Here is a 27,799-nt window from a genome sequence, read left to right as displayed (position 1 = left end):
ACCCTCGACTAGTGTTCAGATAGCTGTTAGAGACGCGAGGAAGAGCCAGAAAAAAACTCTACTTTGGTGAGAGGTAAACCCGCAACCGGTGCTAAGAGCTTTTACTTTTAAAATTGCTATTGTTCAGAGGTTTTGTCCACTCGTCTACTGGCGTATAAGTACAAGGAAAAATCGAGAAATAACACACATCAGGCGAAACAAACAGACAAGACGAACGAACAACCTTAAGATCTTAGAGCAAAATTGTTAGAAAGACGACGAAAAGCCCGTTATTTCCCATAGAAACGTTTCCATCCGAAGAAACAAACGTCTGTCCAGGACGTTGTATCGCGACACTACACTTATCTGTAGATAACAGGTTTAACCTTATACACTTTTTGCACTAGATTCTAAGCGATTTTCTGCAATTGGCTGCACCTTCGAGGAAGATTTATGGAAAAATAAATAAATAAATACGAAAGAAACGATGATTAGATCCGCATCAATCTCCAAATGAGTCGGATAAAAATACTTCATCCAAGAAAACAAAATCGAGTAGCTTATAAAGGATGCCGAAACTACTTTACTTTATTAAATTACTTTATATTGATTTGGAAATTAATTAAAATTCGAAATTACAGGAGGGGGAGGGAGAGAGATTATAATTATTATTTTTTTAAATAGAACAAATCGGTAATCACGCAGCATTAAACTAGACTAATACAGTAATTATTTTCGAGTTTAAAAACAACAGAATCGAGTTGCAGAAAGATCGTAAGTTACGTTATTACGGGGTTGAATAACGTAACACCGAGGGAATCGGCTACCGAGTAACGAGAGATAAATAGGATTTAGAGAGCGTTGTTACGATATTCTGGCGTAGCAAGTTACCACAATATTTTCTTAATTTCCATCCGGAATTGATTCTACTACCGTTACGTTTTTATCCGCTCGTAACCAGAATCCACGGGAAGATAAAAGAAACTGATGTCTATAGAGTAACACTAATGTATGCCATACTATATATATAAGTAACCGTTTTTTCCCATCATTTCCTCGCCCGTAAACTCGGCGTAACAAATAAGTTACGTTTCTCACAGCCAAAAAGAAAAATGAGGAGATTTCAATTTCTTCGGAGGAAGTAAATTGCTGAACGTTTTAAATTTCGGAAGATTTTCGAGTAACATCTCGCGTTACACCCCGGAAGAAGTTACGAGGGGTTGTGTTTTGGCGCTTGGGATGGAAGAGGAAGAAGATAAACCCGATCCGAGAAGAGGAGGGAGGTGTTTGCTAGATTCCGATCGATGTCGATATAATTCATCACTCGACTCACCCCACCGGACGACACACCGGTGGCGCTTCCTTCCTCTTCTTCCTTCCCCTCCTCCCCCGGCCATTCTTCTGGCGTGGGGTCGCCTCTTCCACCTCTTAATAGCCGGGGTGAGGCTGTACGACTATCCAGACCATACCGAGTTGGCCATCGATTGCCTGGGGATCGATTCCTCCTCTATGACGCCTCCAGCATCCTGGAACATCATGAGGTTCGAACCCTCGACAGGGAGAAAGAGAGAGAGAGAGAAAGCGCGGTCGAATCCCGGTTACTCCTTTGGGGAGGAGGAAGAGCAACGGAGCCAGATGGAGCCCGTTATTAATTTTCGGTCGGTTCGATAATTAAAAGAGATCCGCCGAGGGGGTGGAAGTAGATAAGAAGGAATTCGTTCGCTTAAGGGTATCGATTGTGGTGGCTCTCTCTCTCTCTCTCTTTCTCTGTCTCTCCTGGCAAAGAAACGGTCGTCGATCCGCGGCCGACTAAACCGGGCGGCCTCCCTCCTCGCTCCCAAAACCGGTCGAAGAAGCTATCGACCCCCCTCTCGAGAATTCGTTCCCCCCGTCGTCGTCTCGGTTTTCCAAAGAAGCGCATTTCTTTGCCTTTCGGCAATCGATCCTCTGCCTCTTCCTTAAAGACTTCGTCTCTCTCTCTCTCTCGCCCTCGTTCTTCCCTCCTCCCACCTACTGCGACGCAATTAATTAGTAAAAACGATAAATTTCTCTGTATGGCCTTTATTAATGCTCTTATCGTCTTAGAAACGACACTACAAAATACTATTGTGAATGCCTCTCGGATACTGCCGAAGAGGAAACCGCTAAACGGATGTTGCTGTAAAGCCTCCATTTGTTACTCTCACTTTCCAAATTATCCCTTAATGAAAGTTATCATTCTAAGAAAGTATTCGTCCCCCCTTTCTCCACCTATTAAACTCCCTGCGATACACAGAAACACACACAAAAAATCATGATATTACCCGATCTTCTGCGGGTTATACGCGACAATCGCGCGCTGTCAATGCGAAATGAACCTGAAAAATGTCTTCCAAACGGGAATTCTTGCATGAAAAATACAATATTTGCTAGTGTTTTCCGGATATTTCGTTGAAAAATAGTAATAATTCGCCTATAAAATATTCTTTAGCAATTTATTCCGCGTAAACAGTACTATAAAAACATGGAAGAATAACTACGCTGTAATCTCAGTTTTGTCTTACATTAAATCGAGATATCGCAATGGTATATAAGGGTATTCACTACCTATCAGTTGGGTTATTCTCCTTATACCTCAATAGCCCTTAATCCAATAATGGAACCGATTAAAAGTATTATTTATTGCACTAAAATTCGAATGAAATTACTCAAATTCGGTTCTTGAAGAATCCGAACGGAGTTGTAGTATCAATAGGATCATTTCCCACCACTTTTTGGAATGTACCCCTATTTTAGGTGGGGGAAAACACCGAAAAACTTAACGTTGGTGAAGCTCGAAGATTAGGAAGGATTTCGTATACCACATCTTGAGATAAACCAGTAATAAGAGAAGGAAGGACTAACAAGAGCTTTCCCCCTAAAGTTTCCACCAATATCCGTGCTTGTGACTCATCAACGTGGAGTTTTCCGTGTTTCTTCACGTGACTAACATCTAAATAGGGTCCAATTTCCTGTCGGGAGGCACCCCTCACGCCAGACCAACCATTTGTTGTATTGTCCAATCCTTCGTCTCGATTAGCAAACTTCAAGAGGAAACTAACGGAACTCATGAAAATCGACATTGTTAATTTAAAGATTAGGGGGAAGAAGAAATTTTCCAATAGAAGAAGGAAGACAAATCTCTAATCCTATCGTTTAGAATGATTAAAGACGAAATTTCACTGATAAAACACAAAAAGAATCACCCGAAACCATAGGAAAGAATTTAATCTCATGGCTAATCTCATAATTAGAATATAAAGGAAAGGAAGAAGATCCTTATTAAATTACTCTCCTCATTGCAATAAGGAGGGTAATTTGGAATATATTTTTTAACAAGGGGGAACTTTCAAGCTGCTGCAGATCTCTTTTTCTTTCTTTTTTTCAACTATGGCTCGATGCACACCCACCGGTAAAGTTCGATTGTTCCACTACTTTACCCCCATCACAATCCAATTTAAAACATTCGGGAGCAGTCTCGTAAAAAAAAAATAATATAAAATTGCTACGGAGCCACTTAAATTGTTTCGTGTGTGTGTGTCTGTGTAGCTGGATTACCGTTTATTTTCTTGTTTCCACAATAGAGAATTAAGATGTTCATGTGCAGCGCGTGGGCATGACGTTGCACCCACCCACGTGTACTTCGTTCGACACTCGGGGGTTCGAAATTCCCATTTAAAATAAAGTAAATGCTAATTGTTTACGTTATTTCGAGAGAATAACATTAAAACACGGGAGTATTGTTCAAGAATCTAATTAATTATTTTCTTGTGACGTCCTCGAATTAACGTTCGAATAATAAACAAAGAAATTTCTAATAAAATTAAACGATTTATGCGTCATTATCGTTGTTTAAAAGGGAATTAAAAGGGTATTAAGTATGATCCTTTTTCTAATAGTTTATAAATTAGTGTTTTCTCGTTGTTACGTAATTAATATTTAATCGAACGTGTGACTACTAAGCGTAACACTTAAAAAAGGCCAATTATAAGAATTGAAGCAATCTATCAGTAAATTAGGGCAATCCCTTTCTATCTAATAGTCGCATTAACGAGGTTTCCAGGGATATGGAGAGAGAGAATTTTAAATATTTCGGGGGTGATTTTTCATAATTAATTAACTCCGTAACCGTGGATTGAATGGGATCGATGGGGTTAAGCAAAGCGACACGCCAGCCACGTGTGAAGATCCCTCCCTGGACAAGAAATTGGCTTCCCTTTTAGGCGTTTGAAACGTGAAAAATCCACGTCTACGAGGTTCGAACCCGCGACTGGTATTAAGTGATTTCATTCACTTGAGAGTGAACCCACGACAAACTGGTTTTAACTGGCTGGTCGCATTATAACGTAACGTAATACAGTAAAGTAATCAACGTTACTCTCCTCGATATTTATGAATAGGAAAAAACAATAATGGTCAAATCTTTCTTCTTGTTCTGCATAACGATTATTCCTTAATATTCGAAAAAAACAATGGAAAAGACAGGAGTAAAAATATTCCTTTCATTAATATGTATCTTACGTATACAATCGTCATCGTTATCTTCTTTTATTTATTCATTCATTTCTATGTTATCATTTCTGTATTTTCTTGGGATTAAATCGGCTCTCTTCTTAGTAAATTTCTTCTTGTTACGATCGTAACGACATTTCCATCGAATTTTCTTAATCTAACGAAAGAAGATTGGACGAAGCGACGTTACGACAATAATTATTCGTATCACGTTACTCCATATTCTTGCGTAACTCTTCGATAAATCGGGTTCGATTTTCGAGGTGTTGTAGCGTGTGTGCCAAAATAGGAGCGAAGGACCCCCTCCCTCCCCCCGTTTTGTTCGATTTCAATGGGCGAAAAAGTAAATTCGAGGGAGAGCGGGAGGAAAAATCGGTAGCAAATTTCAAATTTTCTCGAAAGACCGATCGAAAATACGAATAAAATACAGCGACAAAAGTCCACCAACAGTAATCATCCCCGCCGTTAATCGATATTTCGAGGTAGGAAAAAAAAACACACACACAGTATGCAAGAGTATGGAATCGATATAACGCTACAATTATTGGGCTCTCCCTCCTCTCAGTACTTTACGAAATTTCTAATTATTCTTTCATTAAAGGTCAATATATATATATATATAGAATCATCCACTCGAAGGGATGAAGAGAGATGCTGCACCATCCGCATCAGTGGAAAAAAGAAAGATGCTCTAGAAGGATGCTACGATAAAAACTTTACGTAAAGTTTTTATCGTAGCATCCTTCTAGAATAACTCTTCTAGAATAAATCCTCGGAATAACGTTTGCAACGTTATTCCGAGGGTCCATACACGTGCGAATTTTCTATTTTTTTTTAACGTAAAACAACCCGGGATTTAAGAATCGCACGTTCCTAATAGGGAAGACAAAAGAGACGAACGTAAGAAACGAATCGATTTCCGACCCCCGAAATTATACAATTTCCTTCCCCGATTTAAACAATGGAGAGATTTTTGCCGTGTAATTTTAACAAAATTCGAATGTGGCGCGGCAATTTATCGACCGTCGTAAGAGGCGGTTGCCTTAGAAACTAGAATTTTCGCCCTCGTCCGTCGCCACCGCACCTCCTACGTACTGTACAGTACAGTACACTACAGCAGATTCTAATGGAGAATTTCTCTTTACCATTCGGCCATTACTTATTCATGTGGCCAAAAAAAAAAACTATAAAAAAAACAAAACAATACAAATCTTACTTTTTCTAATAACACAAATAACACGACTAACGTCGAGATTTAAAGGAAAACATCCACTTATGTGAAAGTTGTGAAGGAAGAGCGGGAAGGGTTGTGTTTCTATCACCTCTTTATACCGTCTCTCCGTCTTCCTACCCCTATGAAATATTTGTAAATTACACAGTAAACACTGGGCGAAGTCTTGAAAAAAAAAAACTCCACTGATCGTCGGGGTTTACGGTGTTTGTTTCTGTGAAAACTATCCCTCATCGTTCCTTTCCCGTATTGTGACGTAATCACGGGTTAGGGAATCGAAAGAACGAAGATTTATGACGTAGAACACGTTGGAGATTTGGCTTTTCGCGCCATGTTTTGTCAATCGATAAATTTAACGTCGTGTCTTCTCGGTGTGCCCTGGGTTATTTTTCGACCTCGTGCGGGATTCCGCAGCCTCGGACGATGGCGGACGACTCGTTAGACACATAAAAGTTCTCTTCCTCAACACTTGATTCCTTTCTCCGACTTCTCGACCCTCTCTCCCCCGGAATAAACGGTCAGTTGGGACAGATACTGGATCTAAAGCCAGGAATCTCTTCAATTTTTTGAAGAAAGGAAACTTGCTTGCGTGTAGAAAATGAAAACAATGCGTCATTTCCCCCCCCCGAAGTTATACAAATTTCGGTACTTATGTTAATGAATCTTCTAAATTAACACAAAGAAGAGTTATCTTACAGGCTAAATTTAGCTACAACCCCTAGAGGAACCTTCACATCTCGACAATGATATGAGATTTTCTGATATTGTAAATGCATACCCCAGGGTAGAACCTATTTAAACGGCTATTATACTTTAAAAGTATGCATATTTTACGGTAAAGTAGTCATTTTATTTAAAGAAAGACAGCCGAAGATGGCCACCGACTGGTTAGAAATTCCTCCTCCTCTTCTCCAAAGTGACAATCTTCTTAATTTGGAAAATTCTCTCCTCTCAGGCGATTTATTTTTGTTACTTCACTACACTTTTATTTGTAGTAATCGCCGGCGGACATCATAAATTAGGAAGGATGAGGAGACTTTCTTTGAATACCTTCTCCTGTATTTGAAGTAGTTAAAAACCTCCTCTTTGTTGCGCCTTCAGTTCTTTGTATCAGGGAGAAAGTAATATCGATCTGTATAGAACTCCTCGAAAAACTAACTCGCGGTTCTAACCCGACCTTAACAATATTAAGGTAAAGTCGAAACTGTCACGCGACGGCATCGTGTATTGTTACGTAACAGACGAGCGAACGTTTAATTATTATCGTTTCCGGCGGAAGAAACGTCAATGGTAAGTATCTCTTTTATTCGTTTCCGCTCGAACACAGCGACCAAGAGTTACAACGCTTACTAAATCCTCCGTAGAGCCCAGGTATTATGTAATAAATAAATAACTGCTAACAATGTAACAAGTATTCGCTTTCAGGAAAAATGATACAATTTATTAAGCAAATAAATAAATAAATAAAAGCTNGTGTTCCTTTCAAGTGTGGTATTTGTAGTGTTCCTTTCAGTGTGGTATTTGTAGTGTTCCTTTCCGTGTGGTATTTGTAATGTTCCTTTCAGTGTGATATTTGTAGTGTCCCTTTCAAGTCTGCTATTTGTAGTGTCCCTTTCAAGTCTGCTATTTGTAGTGTCCCTTTCAAGTCTGTTATTTGTAGTGTTCCTTTCAAGTGTGCTATTTGTAGTGTTCCTAGTGTAGTATTCCTCCAAGTATGGGCAGAAGAATTGTAATCTAAACTCTTCTAAAGCTACACAATGCCAAACAGTACACTAGATAAACGTGATTTTTTAACACGTGTGCATTGTATTATTCGTTCCCCTCGTATTTAGAGAGGGCCATCAGAGACCGAGCCACCTTTACTAATGAGGTTTTCACGTATTCCTATACATTTAAGTATTCTTTTCGCTTTCCAAACAATGCAAAATATTGTTTCAATATAAACATTTCTCGTACCCACCGAAGAGAAAGGAACCATTTAATATTTAACTTTCCCAATCTCTAAATTGTTTATCTAACTGACCCTTAGCAGTTTAAACCGCGTGAAATGAGAGATTTCGACAGAAAGATCCCCGGGGTCTAGATTTCAATATCCGCTTGTCTCTCGTATGCGTATTCAAAAATATATTCGAAATAGAAAAGGAAATTCTTCGAATCGTATCGAATTTTGTCCGGGATTTTTTCCTTCTTTTGTTAAGGAAAAAAAAAAAACAAAGTTTGGCTCCAGTTTTAGAAGTAAATAAGAATGGCCCAAAAATCACACTAGACACCAGACAAATATTATAGAATAATAGAAAAAGTCTGGAGGCGATGGATGCTGGCAAATCGAATAGAGAAGAAATACTTTCAACTAACAAAGAAATTAGAGAAAATACAATAAGTTGGACAATTGAAGTATTCGTGAGTTTCGAAATCGATTCTCTTGCTATGAAAGAGAATCGATTTCGAATCGATCTTCTGGTTATAAAAAAAAGAGGGACGACATCTTTGTTAAGAACTTTTCGAGAGGAGTAAATTCGAATTTCATAATGACGAGGACAAATTCGATTGGGATGGAAACACTACAGTATTGTCTTATAAAAGAAAGGGTCGTACTTACTGACGAAGCGATAATAATACCTGTAATTGAAGCTTATGTAATTGTTTCCGAGTGGTTGTTACGTGTTCTCGAGTGATGGAAAGAGCGTTATATGCGGGGTTGATCTAATTAAAATCCTCAAATCTTACTAACAATGGGAATGCATTAGTTTTTTTTTTCGAATCCAAATATAAACAATACATTTACGAAGTTATAAAGGGAATGCTAAACAAGAAGCTGGTGTCTTGAGATAATTGCATTATGTATTATGACGTATTTCTTTCTTTTGTCTTAGAACTTTCGCTCCCTCGTTTCAAATACGAATTGTACTATTAGTCAATTGTAATTGTGACGTGCGGACACAGGAACTTACCAATTGGAGCCAGACGTTCGACGTCATAATCTGGTTCTTCTCGTTCTGTAATAAATAAAAGAGAAATGTTAGCCAAAAGTCTTTTAATTCTACGTAATAATAATTAAAATATTGTTAATATTCAAAGACATTACTCTGTATTAAAGCTACACCCAAAATAGGAAAGAAGGTCAAAGGTTACGGACTGTAAAACTGTGCGAAAAATTGTTATATATTACGTAATTTATATTGTTTTACGAGAATAAATCTGGCGGGGATGACGTAAATCGCTCAATTTTAAAGAAGGATCTTCGTAAACACCAATTTATCGATTGCTTTTTTCTTTGCTTCTTCATATTTTATTTATGATAATGGAATGTGTTATGTATGGAATTGTTCTTCCTCGGTTTCTATTGTTTCGGTTTTAAAAAAATACAAAGGTTTGGTGAGATACAGCAACGTAACACAAGGGGAGATCTGCCAAGGGGGTTCCACTTGTTACGGCTTTTTATGGTATTTTCGCCCATATCTAGGTGTTAGAGACATGAGAAAGAGCCAGAAAATACCACGTTGGTGAGCGTGAACCCTCGACTAGTGGTCAGATAAGTGTTAGAGACGTGAGGAAGAGCCATAAACACCACGTTGGTGAGCGTGAACCCTCGACTAGTGTTCAGATAGGTGTTAGGAACGTGAGGAAGAGCCAGAAAACACTACGTTGGTGAGCGTGAACCCTCGACTAGTGGTCAGATAAGTGTTAGAGACGTGAGGAAGAGCCATAAACACCACGTGTGAGCGTGAACCCTCGACTAGTGGTCAGATAAGTGTTAGAGACGTGAGGAAGAGCCATAAACACCACGTTGGTGAGCGTGAACCCTCGACTAGTAGTCAGATAGGTGTTATAGATGTGAGAAAGAGGCAGAAAACATTACGTTGATGAGCGTGAACCCTCGACTAGTGTTCAGATAGCTGTTAGAGACGCGAGGAAGAGCCAGAAAAAAACTCTACTTTGGTGAGAGGTAAACCCGCAACCGGTGCTAAGAGCTTTTACTTTTAAAATTGCTATTGTTCAGAGGTTTTGTCCACTCGTCTACTGGCGTATAAGTACAAGGAAAAATCGAGAAATAACACACATCAGGCGAAACAAACAGACAAGACGAACGAACAACCTTAAGATCTTAGAGCAAAATTGTTAGAAAGACGACGAAAAGCCCGTTATTTCCCATAGAAANGTGAACCCTCGACTAGTGTTCAGATAGGTGTTAGGAACGTGAGGAAGAGCCAGAAAACACTACGTTGGTGAGCGTGAACCCTCGACTAGTGTTCAGATAGGTGTTAGAGACGTGAGAAAGAGTCAGAAAACACCACGTTGGTGAGCGTGAACCCTCGACTTGTGTTCAGATAGGTGTTAGGGACGTGAGAAAGAGCCAGAAAACACCACGTTGGTGAGCGTGAACCCTCGACTAGTGTTCAGATAAGTGTTAGAGACATGAGGAAGAGCCGGAATAAAACTCTACTTTGGTGAGAGTTAAACCCGCAACCGGTGCTAAGAGCTTTTACTTTTAAAATTGCTATTGTTCAGAGGTTTTGTCCACTCGTCTACTGGCGTGTAAGTACAAGGAAAAATCGAGAAATAACACACATAAGGCGAAACAAACAGACAAGACGAACGAACAACCTTAAGATCTTAGAGCAAAATTGTTAGAAAGACGACGAAAAGCCCGTTATTTCCCATAGAAACGTTTCCATCCGAAGAAACAAACGTCTGTCCAGGACGTTGTATCGCGACACTACACTTATCTGTAGATAACAGGTTTAACCTTATACACTTTTTGCACTAGATTCTAAGCGATTTTCTGCAATTGGCTGCACCTTCGAGGAAGATTTATGGAAAAATAAATAAATAAATACGAAAGAAACGATGATTAGATCCGCATCAATCTCCAAATGAGTCGGATAAAAATACTTCATCCAAGAAAACAAAATCGAGTAGCTTATAAAGGATGCCGAAACTACTTTACTTTATTAAATTACTTTATATTGATTTGGAAATTAATTAAAATTCGAAATTACAGGAGGGGGAGGGAGAGAGATTATAATTATTATTTTTTTAAATAGAACAAATCGGTAATCACGCAGCATTAAACTAGACTAATACAGTAATTATTTTCGAGTTTAAAAACAACAGAATCGAGTTGCAGAAAGATCGTAAGTTACGTTATTACGGGGTTGAATAACGTAACACCGAGGGAATCGGCTACCGAGTAACGAGAGATAAATAGGATTTAGAGAGCGTTGTTACGATATTCTGGCGTAGCAAGTTACCACAATATTTTCTTAATTTCCATCCGGAATTGATTCTACTACCGTTACGTTTTTATCCGCTCGTAACCAGAATCCACGGGAAGATAAAAGAAACTGATGTCTATAGAGTAACACTAATGTATGACATACTATATATATAAGTAACCGTTTTTTCCCATCATTTCCTCGCCCGTAAACTCGGCGTAACAAATAAGTTACGTTTCTCACAGCCAAAAAGAAAAATGAGGAGATTTCAATTTCTTCGGAGGAAGTAAATTGCTGAACGTTTTAAATTTCGGAAGATTTTCGAGTAACATCTCGCGTTACACCCCGGAAGAAGTTACGAGGGGTTGTGTTTTGGCGCTTGGGATGGAAGAGGAAGAAGATAAACCCGATCCGAGAAGAGGAGGGAGGTGTTTGCTAGATTCCGATCGATGTCGATATAATTCATCACTCGACTCACCCCACCGGACGACACACCGGTGGCGCTTCCTTCCTCTTCTTCCTTCCCCTCCTCCCCCGGCCATTCTTCTGGCGTGGGGTCGCCTCTTCCACCTCTTAATAGCCGGGGTGAGGCTGTACGACTATCCAGACCATACCGAGTTGGCCATCGATTGCCTGGGGATCGATTCCTCTTCTATGACGCCTCCAGCATCCTGGAACATCATGAGGTTCGAACCCTCGACAGGGAGAAAGAGAGAGAGAGAGAAAGCGCGGTCGAATCCCGGTTACTCCTTTGGGGAGGAGGAAGAGCAACGGAGCCAGATGGAGCCCGTTATTAATTTTCGGTCGGTTCGATAATTAAAAGAGATCCGCCGAGGGGGTGGAAGTAGATAAGAAGGAATTCGTTCGCTTAAGGGTATCGATTGTGGTGGCTCTCTCTCTCTCTCTCTTTCTCTGTCTCTCCTGGCAAAGAAACGGTCGTCGATCCGCGGCCGACTAAACCGGGCGGCCTCCCTCCTCGCTCCCAAAACCGGTCGAAGAAGCTATCGACCCCCCTCTCGAGAATTCGTTCCCCCCGTCGTCGTCTCGGTTTTCCAAAGAAGCGCATTTCTTTGCCTTTCGGCAATCGATCCTCTGCCTCTTCCTTAAAGACTTCGTCTCTCTCTCTCTCTCGCCCTCGTTCTTCCCTCCTCCCACCTACTGCGACGCAATTAATTAGTAAAAACGATAAATTTCTCTGTATGGCCTTTATTAATGCTCTTATCGTCTTAGAAACGACACTACAAAATACTATTGTGAATGCCTCTCGGATACTGCCGAAGAGGAAACCGCTAAACGGATGTTGCTGTAAAGCCTCCATTTGTTACTCTCACTTTCCAAATTATCCCTTAATGAAAGTTACCATTCTAAGAAAGTATTCGTCCCCCCTTTCTCCACCTATTAAACTCCCTGCGATACACAGAAACACACACAAAAAATCATGATATTACCCGATCTTCTGCGGGTTATACGCGACAATCGCGCGCTGTCAATGCGAAATGAACCTGAAAAATGTCTTCCAAACGGGAATTCTTGCATGAAAAATACAATATTTGCTAGTGTTTTCCGGATATTTCGTTGAAAAATAGTAATAATTCGCCTATAAAATATTCTTTAGCAATTTATTCCGCGTAAACAGTACTATAAAAACATGGAAGAATAACTACGCTGTAATCTCAGTTTTGTCTTACATTAAATCGAGATATCGCAATGGTATATAAGGGTATTCACTACCTATCAGTTGGGTTATTCTCCTTATACCTCAATAGCCCTTAATCCAATAATGGAACCGATTAAAAGTATTATTTATTGCACTAAAATTCGAATGAAATTACTCAAATTCGGTTCTTGAAGAATCCGAACGGAGTTGTAGTATCAATAGGATCATTTCCCACCACTTTTTGGAATGTACCCCTATTTTAGGTGGGGGAAAACACCGAAAAACTTAACGTTGGTGAAGCTCGAAGATTAGGAAGGATTTCGTATACCACATCTTGAGATAAACCAGTAATAAGAGAAGGAAGGACTAACAAGGAGCTTTCCCCCTAAAGTTTCCACCAATATCAGTGCTTGTGACTCATCAACGTGGAGTTTTCCGTGTTTCTTCACGTGACTAACATCTAAATAGGGTCCAATTTCCTGTCGGGAGGCACCCCTCACGCCAGACCAACCATTTGTTGTATTGTCCAATCCTTCGTCTCGATTAGCAAACTTCAAGAGGAAACTAACGGAACTCATGAAAATCGACATTGTTAATTTAAAGATTAGGGGGAAGAAGAAATTTTCCAATAGAAGAAGGAAGACAAATCTCTAATCCTATCGTTTAGAATGATTAAAGACGAAATTTCACTGATAAAACACAAAAAGAATCACCCGAAACCATAGGAAAGAATTTAATCTCATGGCTAATCTCATAATTAGAATATAAAGGAAAGGAAGAAGATCCTTATTAAATTACTCTCCTCATTGCAATAAGGAGGGTAATTTGGAATATATTTTTTAACAAGGGGGAACTTTCAAGCTGCTGCAGATCTCTTTTTCTTTCTTTTTTTCAACTATGGCTCGATGCACACCCACCGGTAAAGTTCGATTGTTCCACTACTTTACCCCCATCACAATCCAATTTAAAACATTCGGGAGCAGTCTCGTAAAAAAAAAATAATATAAAATTGCTACGGAGCCACTTAAATTGTTTCGTGTGTGTGTGTCTGTGTAGCTGGATTACCGTTTATTTTCTTGTTTCCACAATAGAGAATTAAGATGTTCATGTGCAGCGCGTGGGCATGACGTTGCACCCACCCACGTGTACTTCGTTCGACACTCGGGGGTTCGAAATTCCCATTTAAAATAAAGTAAATGCTAATTGTTTACGTTATTTCGAGAGAATAACATTAAAACACGGGAGTATTGTTCAAGAATCTAATTAATTATTTTCTTGTGACGTCCTCGAATTAACGTTCCAACAATAAACAAAGAAATTTCTAATAAAATTAAACGATTTATGCGTCATTATCGTTGTTTAAAAGAGAATTAAAAGGGTATTAAGTATGATCCTTTTTCTAATAGTTTATAAATTAGTGTTTTCTCGTTGTTACGTAATTAATATTTAATCGAACGTGTGACTACTAAGCGTAACACTTAAAAAAGGCCAATTATAAGAATTGAAGCAATCTATCAGTAAATTAGGGCAATCCCTTTCTATCTAATAGTCGCATTAACGAGGTTTCCAGGGATATGGAGAGAGAGAATTTTAAATATTTCGGGGGTGATTTTTCATAATTAATTAACTCCGTAACCGTGGATTGAATGGGATCGATGGGGTTAAGCAAAGCGACACGCCAGCCACGTGTGAAGATCCCTCCCTGGACAAGAAATTGGCTTCCCTTTTAGGCGTTTGAAACGTGAAAAATCCACGTCTACGAGGTTCGAACCCGCGACTGGTATTAAGTGATTTCATTCACTTGAGAGTGAACCCACGACAAACTGGTTTTAACTGGCTGGTCGCATTATAACGTAACGTAATACAGTAAAGTAATCAACGTTACTCTCCTCGATATTTATGAATAGGAAAAAACAATAATGGTCAAATCTTTCTTCTTGTTCTGCATAACGATTATTCCTTAATATTCGAAAAAAACAATGGAAAAGACAGGAGTAAAAATATTCCTTTCATTAATATGTATCTTACGTATACAATCGTCATCGTTATCTTCTTTTATTTATTCATTCATTTCTATGTTATCATTTCTGTATTTTCTTGGGATTAAATCGGCTCTCTTCTTAGTAAATTTCTTCTTGTTACGATCGTAACGACATTTCCATCGAATTTTCTTAATCTAACGAAAGAAGATTGGACGAAGCGACGTTACGACAATAATTATTCGTATCACGTTACTCCATATTCTTGCGTAACTCTTCGATAAATCGGGTTCGATTTTCGAGGTGTTGTAGCGTGTGTGCCAAAATAGGAGCGAAGGACCCCCTCCCTCCCCCCGTTTTGTTCGATTTCAATGGGCGAAAAAGTAAATTCGAGGGAGAGCGGGAGGAAAAATCGGTAGCAAATTTCAAATTTTCTCGAAAGACCGATCGAAAATACGAATAAAATACAGCGACAAAAGTCCACCAACAGTAATCATCCCCGCCGTTAATCGATATTTCGAGGTAGGAAAAAAAAAAACACACACAGTATGCAAGAGTATGGAATCGATATAACGCTACAATTATTGGGCTCTCCCTCCTCTCAGTACTTTACGAAATTTCTAATTATTCTTTCATTAAAGGTCAATATATATATATATATAGAATCATCCACTCGAAGGGATGAAGAGAGATGCTGCACCATCCGCATCAGTGGAAAAAAGAAAGATGCTCTAGAAGGATGCTACGATAAAAACTTTACGTAAAGTTTTTATCGTAGCATCCTTCTAGAATAACTCTTCTAGAATAAATCCTCGGAATAACGTTGGAAACGTTATTCCGAGGGTCCATACACGTGCGAATTTTCTATTTTTTTTTAACGTAAAACAACCCGGGATTTAAGAATCGCACGTTCCTAATAGGGAAGACAAAAGAGACGAACGTAAGAAACGAATCGATTTCCGACCCCCGAAATTATACAATTTCCTTCCCCGATTTAGACAATGGAGAGATTTTTGCCGTGTAATTTTAACAAAATTCGAATGTGGCGCGGCAATTTATCGACCGTCGTAAGAGGCGGTTGCCTTAGAAACTAGAATTTTCGCCCTCGTCCGTCGCCACCGCACCTCCTACGTACTGTACAGTACAGTACACTACAGCAGATTCTAATGGAGAATTTCTCTTTACCATTCGGCCATTACTTATTCATGTGGCCAAAAAAAAACTACAAAAAAAACAAAACAATACAAATCTTACTTTTTCTAATAACACAAATAACACGACTAACGTCGAGATTTAAAGGAAAACATCCACTTATGTGAAAGTTGTGAAGGAAGAGCGGGAAGGGTTGTGTTTCTATCACCTCTTTATACCGTCTCTCCGTCTTCCTACCCCTATGAAATATTTGTAAATTACACAGTAAACACTGGGCGAAGTCTTGAAAAAAAAAAACTCCACTGATCGTCGGGGTTTACGGTGTTTGTTTCTGTGAAAACTATCCCTCATCGTTCCTTTCCCGTATTGTGACGTAATCACGGGTTAGGGAATCGAAAGAACGAAGATTTATGACGTAGAACACGTTGGAGATTTGGCTTTTCGCGCCATGTTTTGTCAATCGATAAATTTAACGTCGTGTCTTCTCGGTGTGCCCTGGGTTATTTTTCGACCTCGTGCGGGATTCCGCAGCCTCGGACGATGGCGGACGACTCGTTAGACACATAAAAGTTCTCTTCCTCAACACTTGATTCCTTTCTCCGACTTCTCGACCCTCTCTCCCCCGGAATAAACGGTCAGTTGGGACAGATACTGGATCTAAAGCCAGGAATCTCTTCAATTTTTTGAAGAAAGGAAACTTGCTTGCGTGTAGAAAATGAAAACAATGCGTCATTTCCCCCCCCGAAGTTATACAAATTTCGGTACTTATGTTAATGAATCTTCTAAATTAACACAAAGAAGAGTTATCTTACAGGCTAAATTTAGCTACAACCCCTAGAGGAACCTTCACATCTCGACAATGATATGAGATTTTCTGATATTGTAAATGCATACCCCAGGGTAGAACCTATTTAAACGGCTATTATACTTTAAAAGTATGCATATTTTACGGTAAAGTAGTCATTTTATTTAAAGAAAGACAGCCGAAGATGGCCACCGACTGGTTAGAAATTCCTCCTCCTCTTCTGCAAAGTGACAATCTTCTTAATTTGGAAAATTCTCTCCTCTCAGGCGATTTATTTTTGTTACTTCACTACACTTTTATTTGTAGTAATCGCCGGCGGACATCATAAATTAGGAAGGATGAGGAGACTTTCTTTGAATACCTTCTCCTGTATTTGAAGTAGTTAAAAACCTCCTCTTTGTTGCGCCTTCAGTTCTTTGTATCAGGGAGAAAGTAATATCGATCTGTATAGAACTCCTCGAAAAACTAACTCGCGGTTCTAACCCGACCTTAACAATATTAAGGTAAAGTCGAAACTGTCACGCGACGGCATCGTGTATTGTTACGTAACAGACGAGCGAACGTTTAATTATTATCGTTTCCGGCGGAAGAAACGTCAATGGTAAGTATCTCTTTTATTCGTTTCCGCTCGAACACAGCGACCAAGAGTTACAACGCTTACTAAATCCTCCGTAGAGCCCAGGTATTATGTAATAAATAAATAACTGCTAACAATGTAACAAGTATTCGCTTTCAGGAAAAATGATACAATTTATTAAGCAAATAAATAAATAAATAAAAGCTGCAAACCCCCTTACAGCTTATGTGAAGCTCAAAACCCTCTTACAGCTTATGTGAAGCTACAAACCCTCTTACAGCTTCACATAAAGCTGTAGTTTTCAATAAAGACAAAAATGATTCGTCAATTTGGCGTAACACGAACAAGGTCAATTAGCGATAGAAACTAAACGTCACCTCGTCTCCTCGACAATACACGGGGAGTGACGACACCCGATTAAGCCACGCTAATATAATTTGTTTCGATTTGTCGCCATGGACGGAACGGATCAATTCTTTACCCCCTCTTTTTTTCCTTAAACTCACGTGACAGCGTTTTAAATCCGTAACGAATTTAAGAAATAAGCTTTTATTGTGACGCCAGACAATTGCCTTATTGTATTTTCGAATCGAACGAGCAGTGTTTAATGGCTTCCACGTTTTCTAACAACACACCGCCAAAGAATCTCCCTGGGGTTATCGACGTTACTTCTTATAATAATCGCTAAAACGCTCGCACCCTACCATCCTACCCTTTTTTTTCTTCAAGGAAACACTTGAAAAGAATCGGTTTAAATCGATTAATTATAATTTTACACGAGAAATTATGTAAAAGGAAATTATTTATGGAGGAAAAGTGAGCTTTAAAACGTGTCAGTGAATTACGTCCGTAAGTAACAGATTCTTTTATTCGTTTCTTTCCTCCAATTCACGTGACGTCGTAGAACATCACGCCAGTGAAAAGATACAATAAAATAATGCGCTCCCGCTATAAATAATGGCGCGATTTTTATTGCGATCGATGCCAGACCCCCTTTTCCTTTTTTTTTCAAACTTCGGATAGTTTTCGACTACGTAAAAAAAGAGTTTGGCAATTTACCAATTTCTCCAATGACGTTCTCGCCACCCGGTGTTGTTCTGTGTGACGTCGGAGGAGATTGTTTAACTCCGACTCGCGTTACGCTGGCGTTGCGTTACCAGCGAAATGGGTTGCGAGTTTTTTTAATGGATATTGAAAGCGAGTTTGAATAATGGATGGTCATCGTCGATTGTTCCTTATGCGGGCCAATCGCGTTTTTTCCGCATTCCAGTAGCATCGATTGTGTGGCGCAACCATAGAAAATTCCCTCTTTCTACTTTCGAGTCAGTAAAGAATGGTTGGGGAGTTACATTCTTTCGAGGGAGGATGCCGCTCCTCATTTGGTAGTAATAGTAGCCTTCCCCCCCAGCTACTCCCTATCTGGTAGATGAAGTAGCCCCGGATACTACTCCTAACAGTAAGAAGAGTCGCGAAGGAGGAAGGTCCCCCCCTCCAAAACATAGGAAGATGACGAACGAGGGGGGCGATTAACCTCCGAATCGGCTTCGATAACGGTGAGAATCGATGCTTTACAGGAGAATACCCCTACTCGGGCGCGTGCCCAAATCCCAACCTCCCATCCAAGTTTACTTTCTCTCGGTTGTCTTCAATCTTTAATTACACAAAGTCTTGTTTCCCTTTCAGATAACCCGCGCTTAAAGTTTGTATTAAATTCGTTCGGGGTGGACTTTAAATCTCGGAATATAAAGAAGAATAGTGGCGTCAATTGTTACGTTACTCGAACCAGCCAAATTCAGAAAATACCCCCGAAAATGTCACCAATCGTGTGGTGACGAGTGCGGAATCTCCAAACATAAACACTGCCTCGATTCGTAAGTGTAATGATAATCTGTTTGTCCGTCCGTCTGGTCAGAATGCAGGGTCACAGAATGACAAATAATACACCGAAAGATAAAGCTGTGTATTCTCTAAACTCTCTTTATCACGCGTGTTTATAATGGGGAGGTCGGAAATTTTAACGACACGCGCTTCACAATACTAATTCTACATACAAGCAAACAATGGAGAGTATCGAACAGCACAATACGGATAGAAGCAATGTAAAACTGTTACAGTTCATTTGTCTATAAAAGGGGCAATTTACAGGGAAGGAAATATTTCGGGTGTGGATCTAATTCGCGTGCGCCGTCACGTTCTGCAAACATGGAGTGAGAATACACCCCCCCTTTCTCTCTGTGTAAGAGTTGCAAATTACGTCATTCCGTCTACAGTGTAAAGTAATAAGTGGCTACGAAGACTTCTCCACCACGTGCCAGTGTGACGTAACGTACGTCCCTCCAGATTATTCGTGTCTGGCGTTAGAATGCTAAAGCGGTAACCTCAACCCTACGAAATCTGAGGGATTCTCGTATACTACGCTGTACCACGCGACGTTACCGATCGTAGTCACGTGACTCGTATCAAATGGTGGATAAAGTTAACCGGCACGAACTCATACAAAACTGCCAAAAGTAATTATTTCGGGCGGGGGGAAGACCGTTGCCGGCCGAAATGGGGGGGTTGGATAGAAGATTAAGTCGCGTGCGAAAAAGATTTGCTAGAATATTTTTGAGTCCAAAAACGAAAAGATTTAAACAGAAGGAAGAACTGTTTTAAATATATCGATTTAATATCCTTTGCCTCATTCGATATACGAAAGACTCCTGTTTAATCTCGCGAGACTCGCCGAATTATTCGACCGAATAAAACCTAAAATTTCAGTCTTGGTCTCGTGAAAGCGATGAAAAAAAAAAGCTTTGATTTTTAGCGAGATTTCCGAATTTACAGCTTGATTTTTAGCACAATTTTTAAATTTTCAGCACAATTTCTAAAGTTTTAGCTTGATTTCGGAGTTTTCAGCATAATTTCGGAGTTTTCAGCTTGATTTTCAGCACAATATTTTAATTTTATGCAAGATTTGTGACTTTCAACTTGGTTTTCAGCTTAATTTTCGAATTTTCAGTTTCATTTTCAGCACAATTTCTGAATTTTCAGCTTCATTTTCAGCACAGTTTTTAAATTTTAAGCACAGTTTCTGAATTTTAAGCTTCATTTTCAGCACAATTTTTAAATTTTCAGCACAATTTCCGAATTCTCAGCTCGATTTTCAGCGCAATTTTTAAATTTTCAGCACAGTTTCTGAATTTTCAGCTTCATTTCCAGCACAATTTTTAAATTTTCAGCACAATTTCTGAGTTATCAGCTCGATTTTCAGCAAAATTTCTGCATTTTCAGCACGACTTTTGAAATTTACAGCATGATATTTCGGAATTTATAACCGTAAATTCGGCAATAATTACGAATTTACACTTTAAAAAAACTCGTTAACATTTAATATTTTAACACGAAATTTAATTAAAAAATAAACTTTAAAAAACTCCTACATTAAATCTACAGTGAGAAGAAGACGATAATAGAAGAGACTGAAAAACTAGTATCGAGTGAAGTAGTGTTTTGTGGAAAGCGAAAACCGAATCGGTGGCAGAAATTGCGTTGGAAGGAAAGGGAGAGAGAATGAAAAAAAAAAGTGGAATTTCTTTCCCGGATCTAAAAGAGTCCCGGACAGAAAAAAGAGGATTTGTTGCAGAAAATCCGGATCCCTATCGATTTCTATCGCACGAAATCGCGCTCGGATCAAAGTATTTGTATGTCTTTCGGCCACCGAAATCGCCCCTCCGAACGGGAAATTCGAGCGCTAAAAATTCCCCAACATTTATTCTGAAAATCTCGGGTCAATCGTTCTACACGCGCCATATTCTTTCCCCAATAAAAGCGACATTTTATCACCTAGCGGGAAAGTAACGTTTAGCTTATCGAAGCGAAATTTTAAATCGGAATCGCTAAAGGTTAAAGAAGTTTTTTTTTACTTTTACTTTTACTCCCGCAACCTCTTAAATCCCTCTTTAATTTATTAGTAAAGAGAAGGATCTTGGAAAATTCGATCACGTTCTTTCCTAAGTACAAGTTAATGCCCACCTTACATCGAAACGTATGAAAGCTATTACGTAAATTCCTCTCCTACTAAAATATGTAAATGAAGAAAAATAAGTGAGATCTGATGCCACGCGCTACAAAATCTCCCCCCTCCTCCTCCTCCTCCTTTAAAATCTCTCTATCTCGATTTACCGCTAGACGGGTTGAGGATCTTTTCCGGATCTCTACGCTCTTTCGACTACGTTACGTTTCGTAACCGTATTTGCTGTTGATGTTTGCCGTCACCGGCTTTGATGCCAACATAAAATCCTAACGACGTTCTCAAAGATGCTCCTACGCGGATAAATGCAATAATCTTGGTACTAAATCCCGAATTAGTGTCATGTAGCACGTGATAGACCCCAATCGATGGTCTCTGCTCCCATTTCTGTGAAAGATTTAAAATTTGGGAGTGTTTTTTTCGGTTTAACATGAACTAGAATCCATCCCCAATCTTCCTTCTCCTCCGTTTACACGTTTGCGACAATTGTTTAAGAGTTTGCACCCCTCCAGAGGAAACCATTCACCTATAAAAGGCCACTATCCATTGGGTTTTTTATGTAATAAGTAGTTACTTTGGCACGGTCACTGTTTAAATACTGCAAACATAGAGTCATCCTCACTGTTTCTAAACAAAAATAGGGCTTAAAAGGAAACTGACCCCTATTTAGGTGTTAGAAAAGTGGAGAATTGTGGCCTACTCCTCGGCGAGGGAAGAACTTACGACAGTGTTTAACGGAAACAAAACAATCACCCACATTATAATTGTTCCAGCAACTTTTACAATAGAAATCCTCACCCTCCATTGAAGTAGAGGGGTTTAAAATCGAGTAAAAAAAGGGTTGAAGGTATGCAAAAATATACATTAACATTCCACGAGACGTCGTCGTCGTCGTCATTCCGAACGGTTCGAAAACGTGTTACAGTAGAGAAGTGTCGTAGATAAATCATCCGTCGTCATCCACCCCCGACTGTTTAACACGTTACCACCTAAGGGGATACAAAAACCTAATCGTAGTATATATTTAAACGTTAAAGTTCCTAGTGTAAACCTGTCAGTAGTATTGTATAAAACACCGGAAAGACAGTGTAATTTATTAATTAGAAACCGGAAAAAGTCGGCTGAATAAGTAAAACACTCGAATATAAAAGAAAACTATTGTATTTTGTACAGAGAAAAATCTATTCTTTAGGAATTTCCTACGTTGCGCCTATTAACTAGAATAAATATCCTCTCCCTTTCATTCAAATACAATAGCATTCGAGAGAAGAATTATCATTTAGAAAGTGTTTGCCATTCTATTCTTTAATAAGGGAAGATAAATAAAGACACTAGGAATAATTCCACACTTTACTCGTACAATATCCATTAGTTAAATGCGTATAAACTCGATAAACCATACGACAAACAAACGTAAGAAATACAGTACGTATCTGTGACTCATTTACACGACGTAAACACCGGTAGAGAGCATGTATTAAATTATACGAGGTGTCTTAAGTCCTTCATAAAATTCCGCGTAATTCCACGCGAAGAAAGGGGGCAAAACATACAAATAACTCTTGGTTATTAAAATTCATATCGTCCAAGTGTTAAACGGGTTGAATCTACGCAAAAATGCTCCATTAAACTTTCGTATATAATATAATAATAACTTCACCCCGCACGTTCACCCCCCCGTTAATTACTAGTCGAAAAAAGAGGGAGGGTAATTACACACTACTCGCGACTTTTTTAAAAATTATTTATGACTTATTTACTAGGTAATAGCGTCACGTTTAGCAGGGATATGAAATTTGCATGGACGAACCGAACGTAACTTCGTTAGTACACTTGCAGCATGAATAATATACGTATCTGTACGTGTATTATATAGAACTGTACTGTACAGTCGCTTGATATACACGAGAAAAACATAATAGTAATTCGCCTACCCCCTTTCCCGGATGATCGTAACACATCCCCGTTTTTAAGTAAGACGAAAGCGTAACTCTTTCACAGGGAAATAATACAAGGTCCACGTCCACCCCCCTCCCTCCCTCCTCCGAACACACGTTTGTAAAGAGCGTAACCGATTCGACGTTCATAAATATTCAAGATGTTACGAAACTAGGAAAAGTTACGATCGATACGGTCGGACAATTACTCGTCGTAATAAAAAAATGATGCGCCGCGGAGTGTTCGTGTAATGCCATTGTAAATAAAAGATTAACTCCCGAATATAAAAGAGAGTTTTGTACACGACAGGCGACAAATTTTCGCCCTCGTCCGTTACACACACACAAAAAAACCTCGCCATTTTCTATGTAAATTCGTCTTCTACCACACGATAATTTGCGTAACCGATGCGACTATCCCCCCTTCTATATTCGACAGAGGGTTACGCGAGAGAGAGAGGAGAGAGAGACAATCGTTTACAGTGTTGTCAATTAAACTGTGTAATGGGAAACAATGAAAATCTTGACTAATTATTGCTGAAGTGATGCGAGTAGTTTTCTATTGTTTTCTTATAGGATGGAGTGATTTCCCTTGTTTATTTATACTTATACACAATGAAAATTACGAATTTACGATTAACAATTAACCTAAATCTCGAGAATATTCGTTTATTCACGCACACGTATTAATTATTTATTGTGTTTAGTCAATGGGTGACGTTTGTAGGCTCTTTTATATTGTCCAACAAATTTTACTGTTTTTTTTGTTTACAATTTCGGGTACGAAAAGGGGTGAAAATATACAGGACGAGTGTATTTTCTTCGGTTGACACTTTCTGTGACGGCTGTGAATTCGAATGGGACCAATTTTACACCCAATTTTCGGTTTTATTTAATTACAGCGCGTGCTTTTCTTCGGCACCCGCTGTTAGAAGTGTGTAAATAATACCTAGATTTTCCCACCCGAGTTAATATACTTTTGTAATAAAAAGAAAGGAAAGTTTGCTAGTAAAGACGTAACCAGATCGTCACCTGTCTTTATAGTGTATAATGTAAGAGTTACGCGAAGTTACTATAGAAAATTAAGTCGTTCTGTTTACTCGAAGGTAGTGTCTTGTCGCCTGTAAAACGGGTAATACCGAGACGAATTATGAGGTGGTGACAAAAAGGAAGTGACGTTTAAGTGACGTATAAGAAGAGGGAAAAGGAAGATCCCAAACCGTTGTCTGTCCGTAACGCAATACTGCTGGTATCGGTGGCGCGCGTAGACGGATAACAGTAGACGGGGGTAGGAAATCGATTGTTTCCACTTCCCCCCCAAGAATAAGGTAAAAGAAAAGAAAAAAAAACAAAAAAAAAAGTCGAGTTTAGTCGGATCCTTCCTTTTTTGGCCCCGGTCCAAAAGGCGAACTCGGTTCGGACCGGAACCGGGCGTGACGTCCCGTCGGGGGGTAGAGGGTTACCGATACCCCGCGCCGGCTCATTTCCGTCACTTCCGGCGGCGGAAGGAAGTGGAAAGATCTTCCGCTTCCGGCGCGCACGACGCGACAGGCAGGGGTGGACTTACCACATTGATGAGCTGAATGAAAGACAGACCAAATTGCACTTCCACCGTCTCTTTCATCACTTCCACGGGCCTGATGAGCTTGTTGTAGTCGCGAAACAGATCTCTGACCAGTCTCTCTTCGTCTTCGGAACAGTTCGCTGAAAGGAACCACACCAATTTCTCGTTAATTCCTCCTGTCGCTCTCTCTTTCGCGCGCGCGCTCTCGAGCGCCGCGCCGGCTCGGCGCGCCGTCGGGGGTTTGGCAACCGACGATAATTAAATTACAAATAAATTGGGCCGAGCGCCACGGCCGAAGGCGTCGGCGGTTCGTGACCCCGCAGGCGGAGCGTGCGCCGGCCGATAATCTCGATTTAACGGCGCAAAACGTCACGCAATATGGGAGCGGCGCGCGTGGCGAGCTACGCGGTCGACGCCGGTCGCGACCCCGGCTCTTACGCCGTCGGTATCGATTGTCGGGCCACACCGCTACCTTCGCCGACGCCGTTCGACGCCTCCCATTCTCTTTTAACCGGTCGGCATTCCCGTTTATCCGGCAATTTCCTCTCGAATCCTATTCGGACGGCGCGAGGGAGAGCGGCCGAAACTGCAGTTTTGGTAGCAAATCTCGCGAGGAGAAGAGGGGGGAGTGAGTGACTTCTCGAGAAGCGACGCCGAGATGTATCGATCGACCTCCTATTTTTAACCGGAGCATAATTAAATCCGTCGAGGATGATCCGAGTAATCGGAGGAAGATAATCCCTCCTCCTCCTCCTCCTCCTCCTCCCGGTTCCTATAAAAGTATTGGTAAACAAAATCCCGTATAGTCCGCCATTAAACGGGTCGGTCACGCGCGCCCGTTTTCCACCCCTCGATCGAATTATCCGGGAAAAATTCCGATTATTCTCCACGCTTTCTAGAAAATCAACGTTTTCGTCCATTTTCAAGGGGAAGAGGCCTGAGCGCGCGCGCCGCTTCTCGGTCCAGAGGAGAGCATTTAACTCCAAGGTGGAGGCCACAAACCAGGCCCCCGGTAAGGGGGAAGAAACAACTTTGCTCCCCGAGCTATCACCCTTCGGAGGAACTCAAAGATATTTCCCTACCGCGGGGAGAATCGGATAAGGCTTAGTTTCCAGATCGGCAGCGGCGCGCGGGGCGGAGAACGCCAGGCGGCCCGCGCGCGCTACTTCTCGGGCCCGAATCTTCCGATCGGCCCGCACGCGGGGTACGACGGGAAGAGGAAAGAATAAGGGAGGATTCCGACACCGTCTCCGACACCGGGATGCGGGAAGAAGGCAGTTATCGATCCTCCGGCATCTTTGGCGGGGACGAACGAACCGCCGCCGTCGAGGCCCCGAGCGCCCGGGCCCAGGCGGGGGTAGGAGAGGCCCGAAAACGGCCGTGACCGGGCGGAGACGGCGAGCGCCGGGGACCGGGGTAGAAATTTAAAAGAAAAAAAAAAAAGAGGGAGAGGGGGCCGGACGGGGCGAAGCCTTCCGCGCGGGGGTGCGGGCCGGTGGCACACACGTCGCGGAGGGGAGGCGGACGGGTCCGAGGGAATTTTCCGCGGTGCCGAGTGGGAGAAGCGCCGGCGCGACGGACGGGCCGCTCGTCCTCCTCCGCCGACGATCGGCCATTTTGGGCATCGATCGGCGGGGCAGAGGAATCGGACTCACCTGGAAATACCAACGCCGTCGTCAACAGCCAGACGGCCGAGAAGCCCGCAGTCCTCATTACTCCGACAGTCCTGTCATTCCCCGGGACTACGTGAACACGCACTCACACACACACCACTCCTTCGGCGCGGTCGCTAGCGTTGTCTCCGCATTGTCGCTGACGTGATAGTGGCGCGATGGTCGCCCTCCGACTGTACGGAGAATCGGCTACTCCTGCTGGCTCTTCGCATTCGTTCGGGGGAGTGGAGGCAGACGGCCGGAGGAGCCGGGCGCCCGCCGTCCCTCCCGTCCCTCCCGGGCCCGCCGGGCCCTTCCCCCGCTTCCCTTCCCGCCCCCCGCTCCCGGCAGGAGTCAAATTCCGGGCCGGAACGGCGGGGCCACCGCCTTCTTTCCGCTTACTCTTCCCACTTCCGGCGGGCCGGGAGTCGGGCCGTTCCTTTACGGGCTCGGAAGGCTCGGAGCGTTTTTTTCTCTTCCGGTTCCGGGGCGAAACCCGCGCGACGGGGGTGGTTCCGTCCCCCCGTTTCCTCTTGAAACGGCCCGGAAACGGGGGAATTCCTCTGCCGCTTCGGGGTGTAAATAAACGTTAACAATTTGTATCGATTGCGTTGCGAAGATTGTTTATGACGTAGCTCAGATTATAATCAATTGTTATTTTAATACGGGAATTACGTTGTAAAACGTAACGCGTACAACGTAACCGCCGATCTGACGTCGCTCGCCCTTCTACTCGCGTGTTTCTCCCCCCGAATTTAACCCCCTAAATATCAAACGTGATTTAATATTTTCCTTTGTATATTCGAAAAACACGGGCGAAGTGTTTACGAAAAAATATCTCCCTCTTTCGTCACGTTTCCTGGTAACGGCTCTCGTTTCGCGTGTCTGAAAATACCCTGAACTTCCTACCCGGATTATAATTATTATCCCTACTCGTTTCATATTTGAGGGGGAGGAGGAGGATGATCCCGATTTGCATCTGGACCCGGGGGGCGATGACGTGGCGTGTTAACGATTTCTCTCGAATTACACATTAATTAAACGTTAGCGTGCTGAGCGAATAAGATTTTAGCTTGGTTTGAAGCTAGAGGAATCGAATGATTACGTGGCTATCGAACTCGCCCCCTTATTTGCATATAGAGCTTACCCTCAACTCACGAAAGGGGTCGTGACCTTTCCTATTTTTTACCGACGTCATTACATATAAACGATAGAAATCGCCATCAAAACACTACAATCGATTAATTATAAAAGCGAAAGACGTGTTACGCCAGTTAATTTTAACGAAATAGCGTAACGTAACGACAAAATCGCTTAGAAGTTACGCGACTTCTCTCTGTTTTAGCTTTAATTTATCGGCTCGTAACTCGAGATTTTATATAGTAACAATGTTCGAAATTGGCTTTTATTACCGTAACGCACTGAGACGTAATTATATATATATATATATATATATATATACTTTTTTTAAACGTAACGTATTACGTCGTGTTCCGTGCTGCACTCTA

At 41.1% G+C, this 27,799-nt stretch overlaps 1 protein-coding gene across 1 annotated transcript in view; it reads right to left on the bottom strand.

The window, feature by feature from the left end:
* LOC111638543 (acetylcholine receptor subunit beta-like 1) overlaps positions 1 to 26,471 on the bottom strand; it is a 49,550-nt gene extending 23,079 nt beyond the window's left edge. The window contains exons 1-3 of the mRNA XM_023384269.1: positions 26,295 to 26,471; positions 24,643 to 24,779; positions 8,692 to 8,736 (exon numbers count right to left, since the gene is read on the bottom strand). Coding sequence (XP_023240037.1) covers positions 8,692 to 8,736; positions 24,643 to 24,779; positions 26,295 to 26,352 — 240 coding nt within the window. The 5' untranslated portion in view covers positions 26,353 to 26,471. The remainder of the gene's footprint in view (positions 1 to 8,691; positions 8,737 to 24,642; positions 24,780 to 26,294) is intronic.
* Between the last annotated feature and the right edge of the window lie 1,328 nt (positions 26,472 to 27,799).

The sequence above is a fragment of the Centruroides sculpturatus genome, unplaced genomic scaffold (assembly GCF_000671375.1).
Source record: "Centruroides sculpturatus isolate CEXI.00-Female unplaced genomic scaffold, Cexi_2.0 scaffold1194, whole genome shotgun sequence".
Lineage (NCBI taxonomy): Eukaryota > Metazoa > Arthropoda > Arachnida > Scorpiones > Buthidae > Centruroides > Centruroides sculpturatus.
Note: the sequence above shows the minus strand (reverse complement) of the source record. Positions and strands in the feature narration are given on the sequence as shown.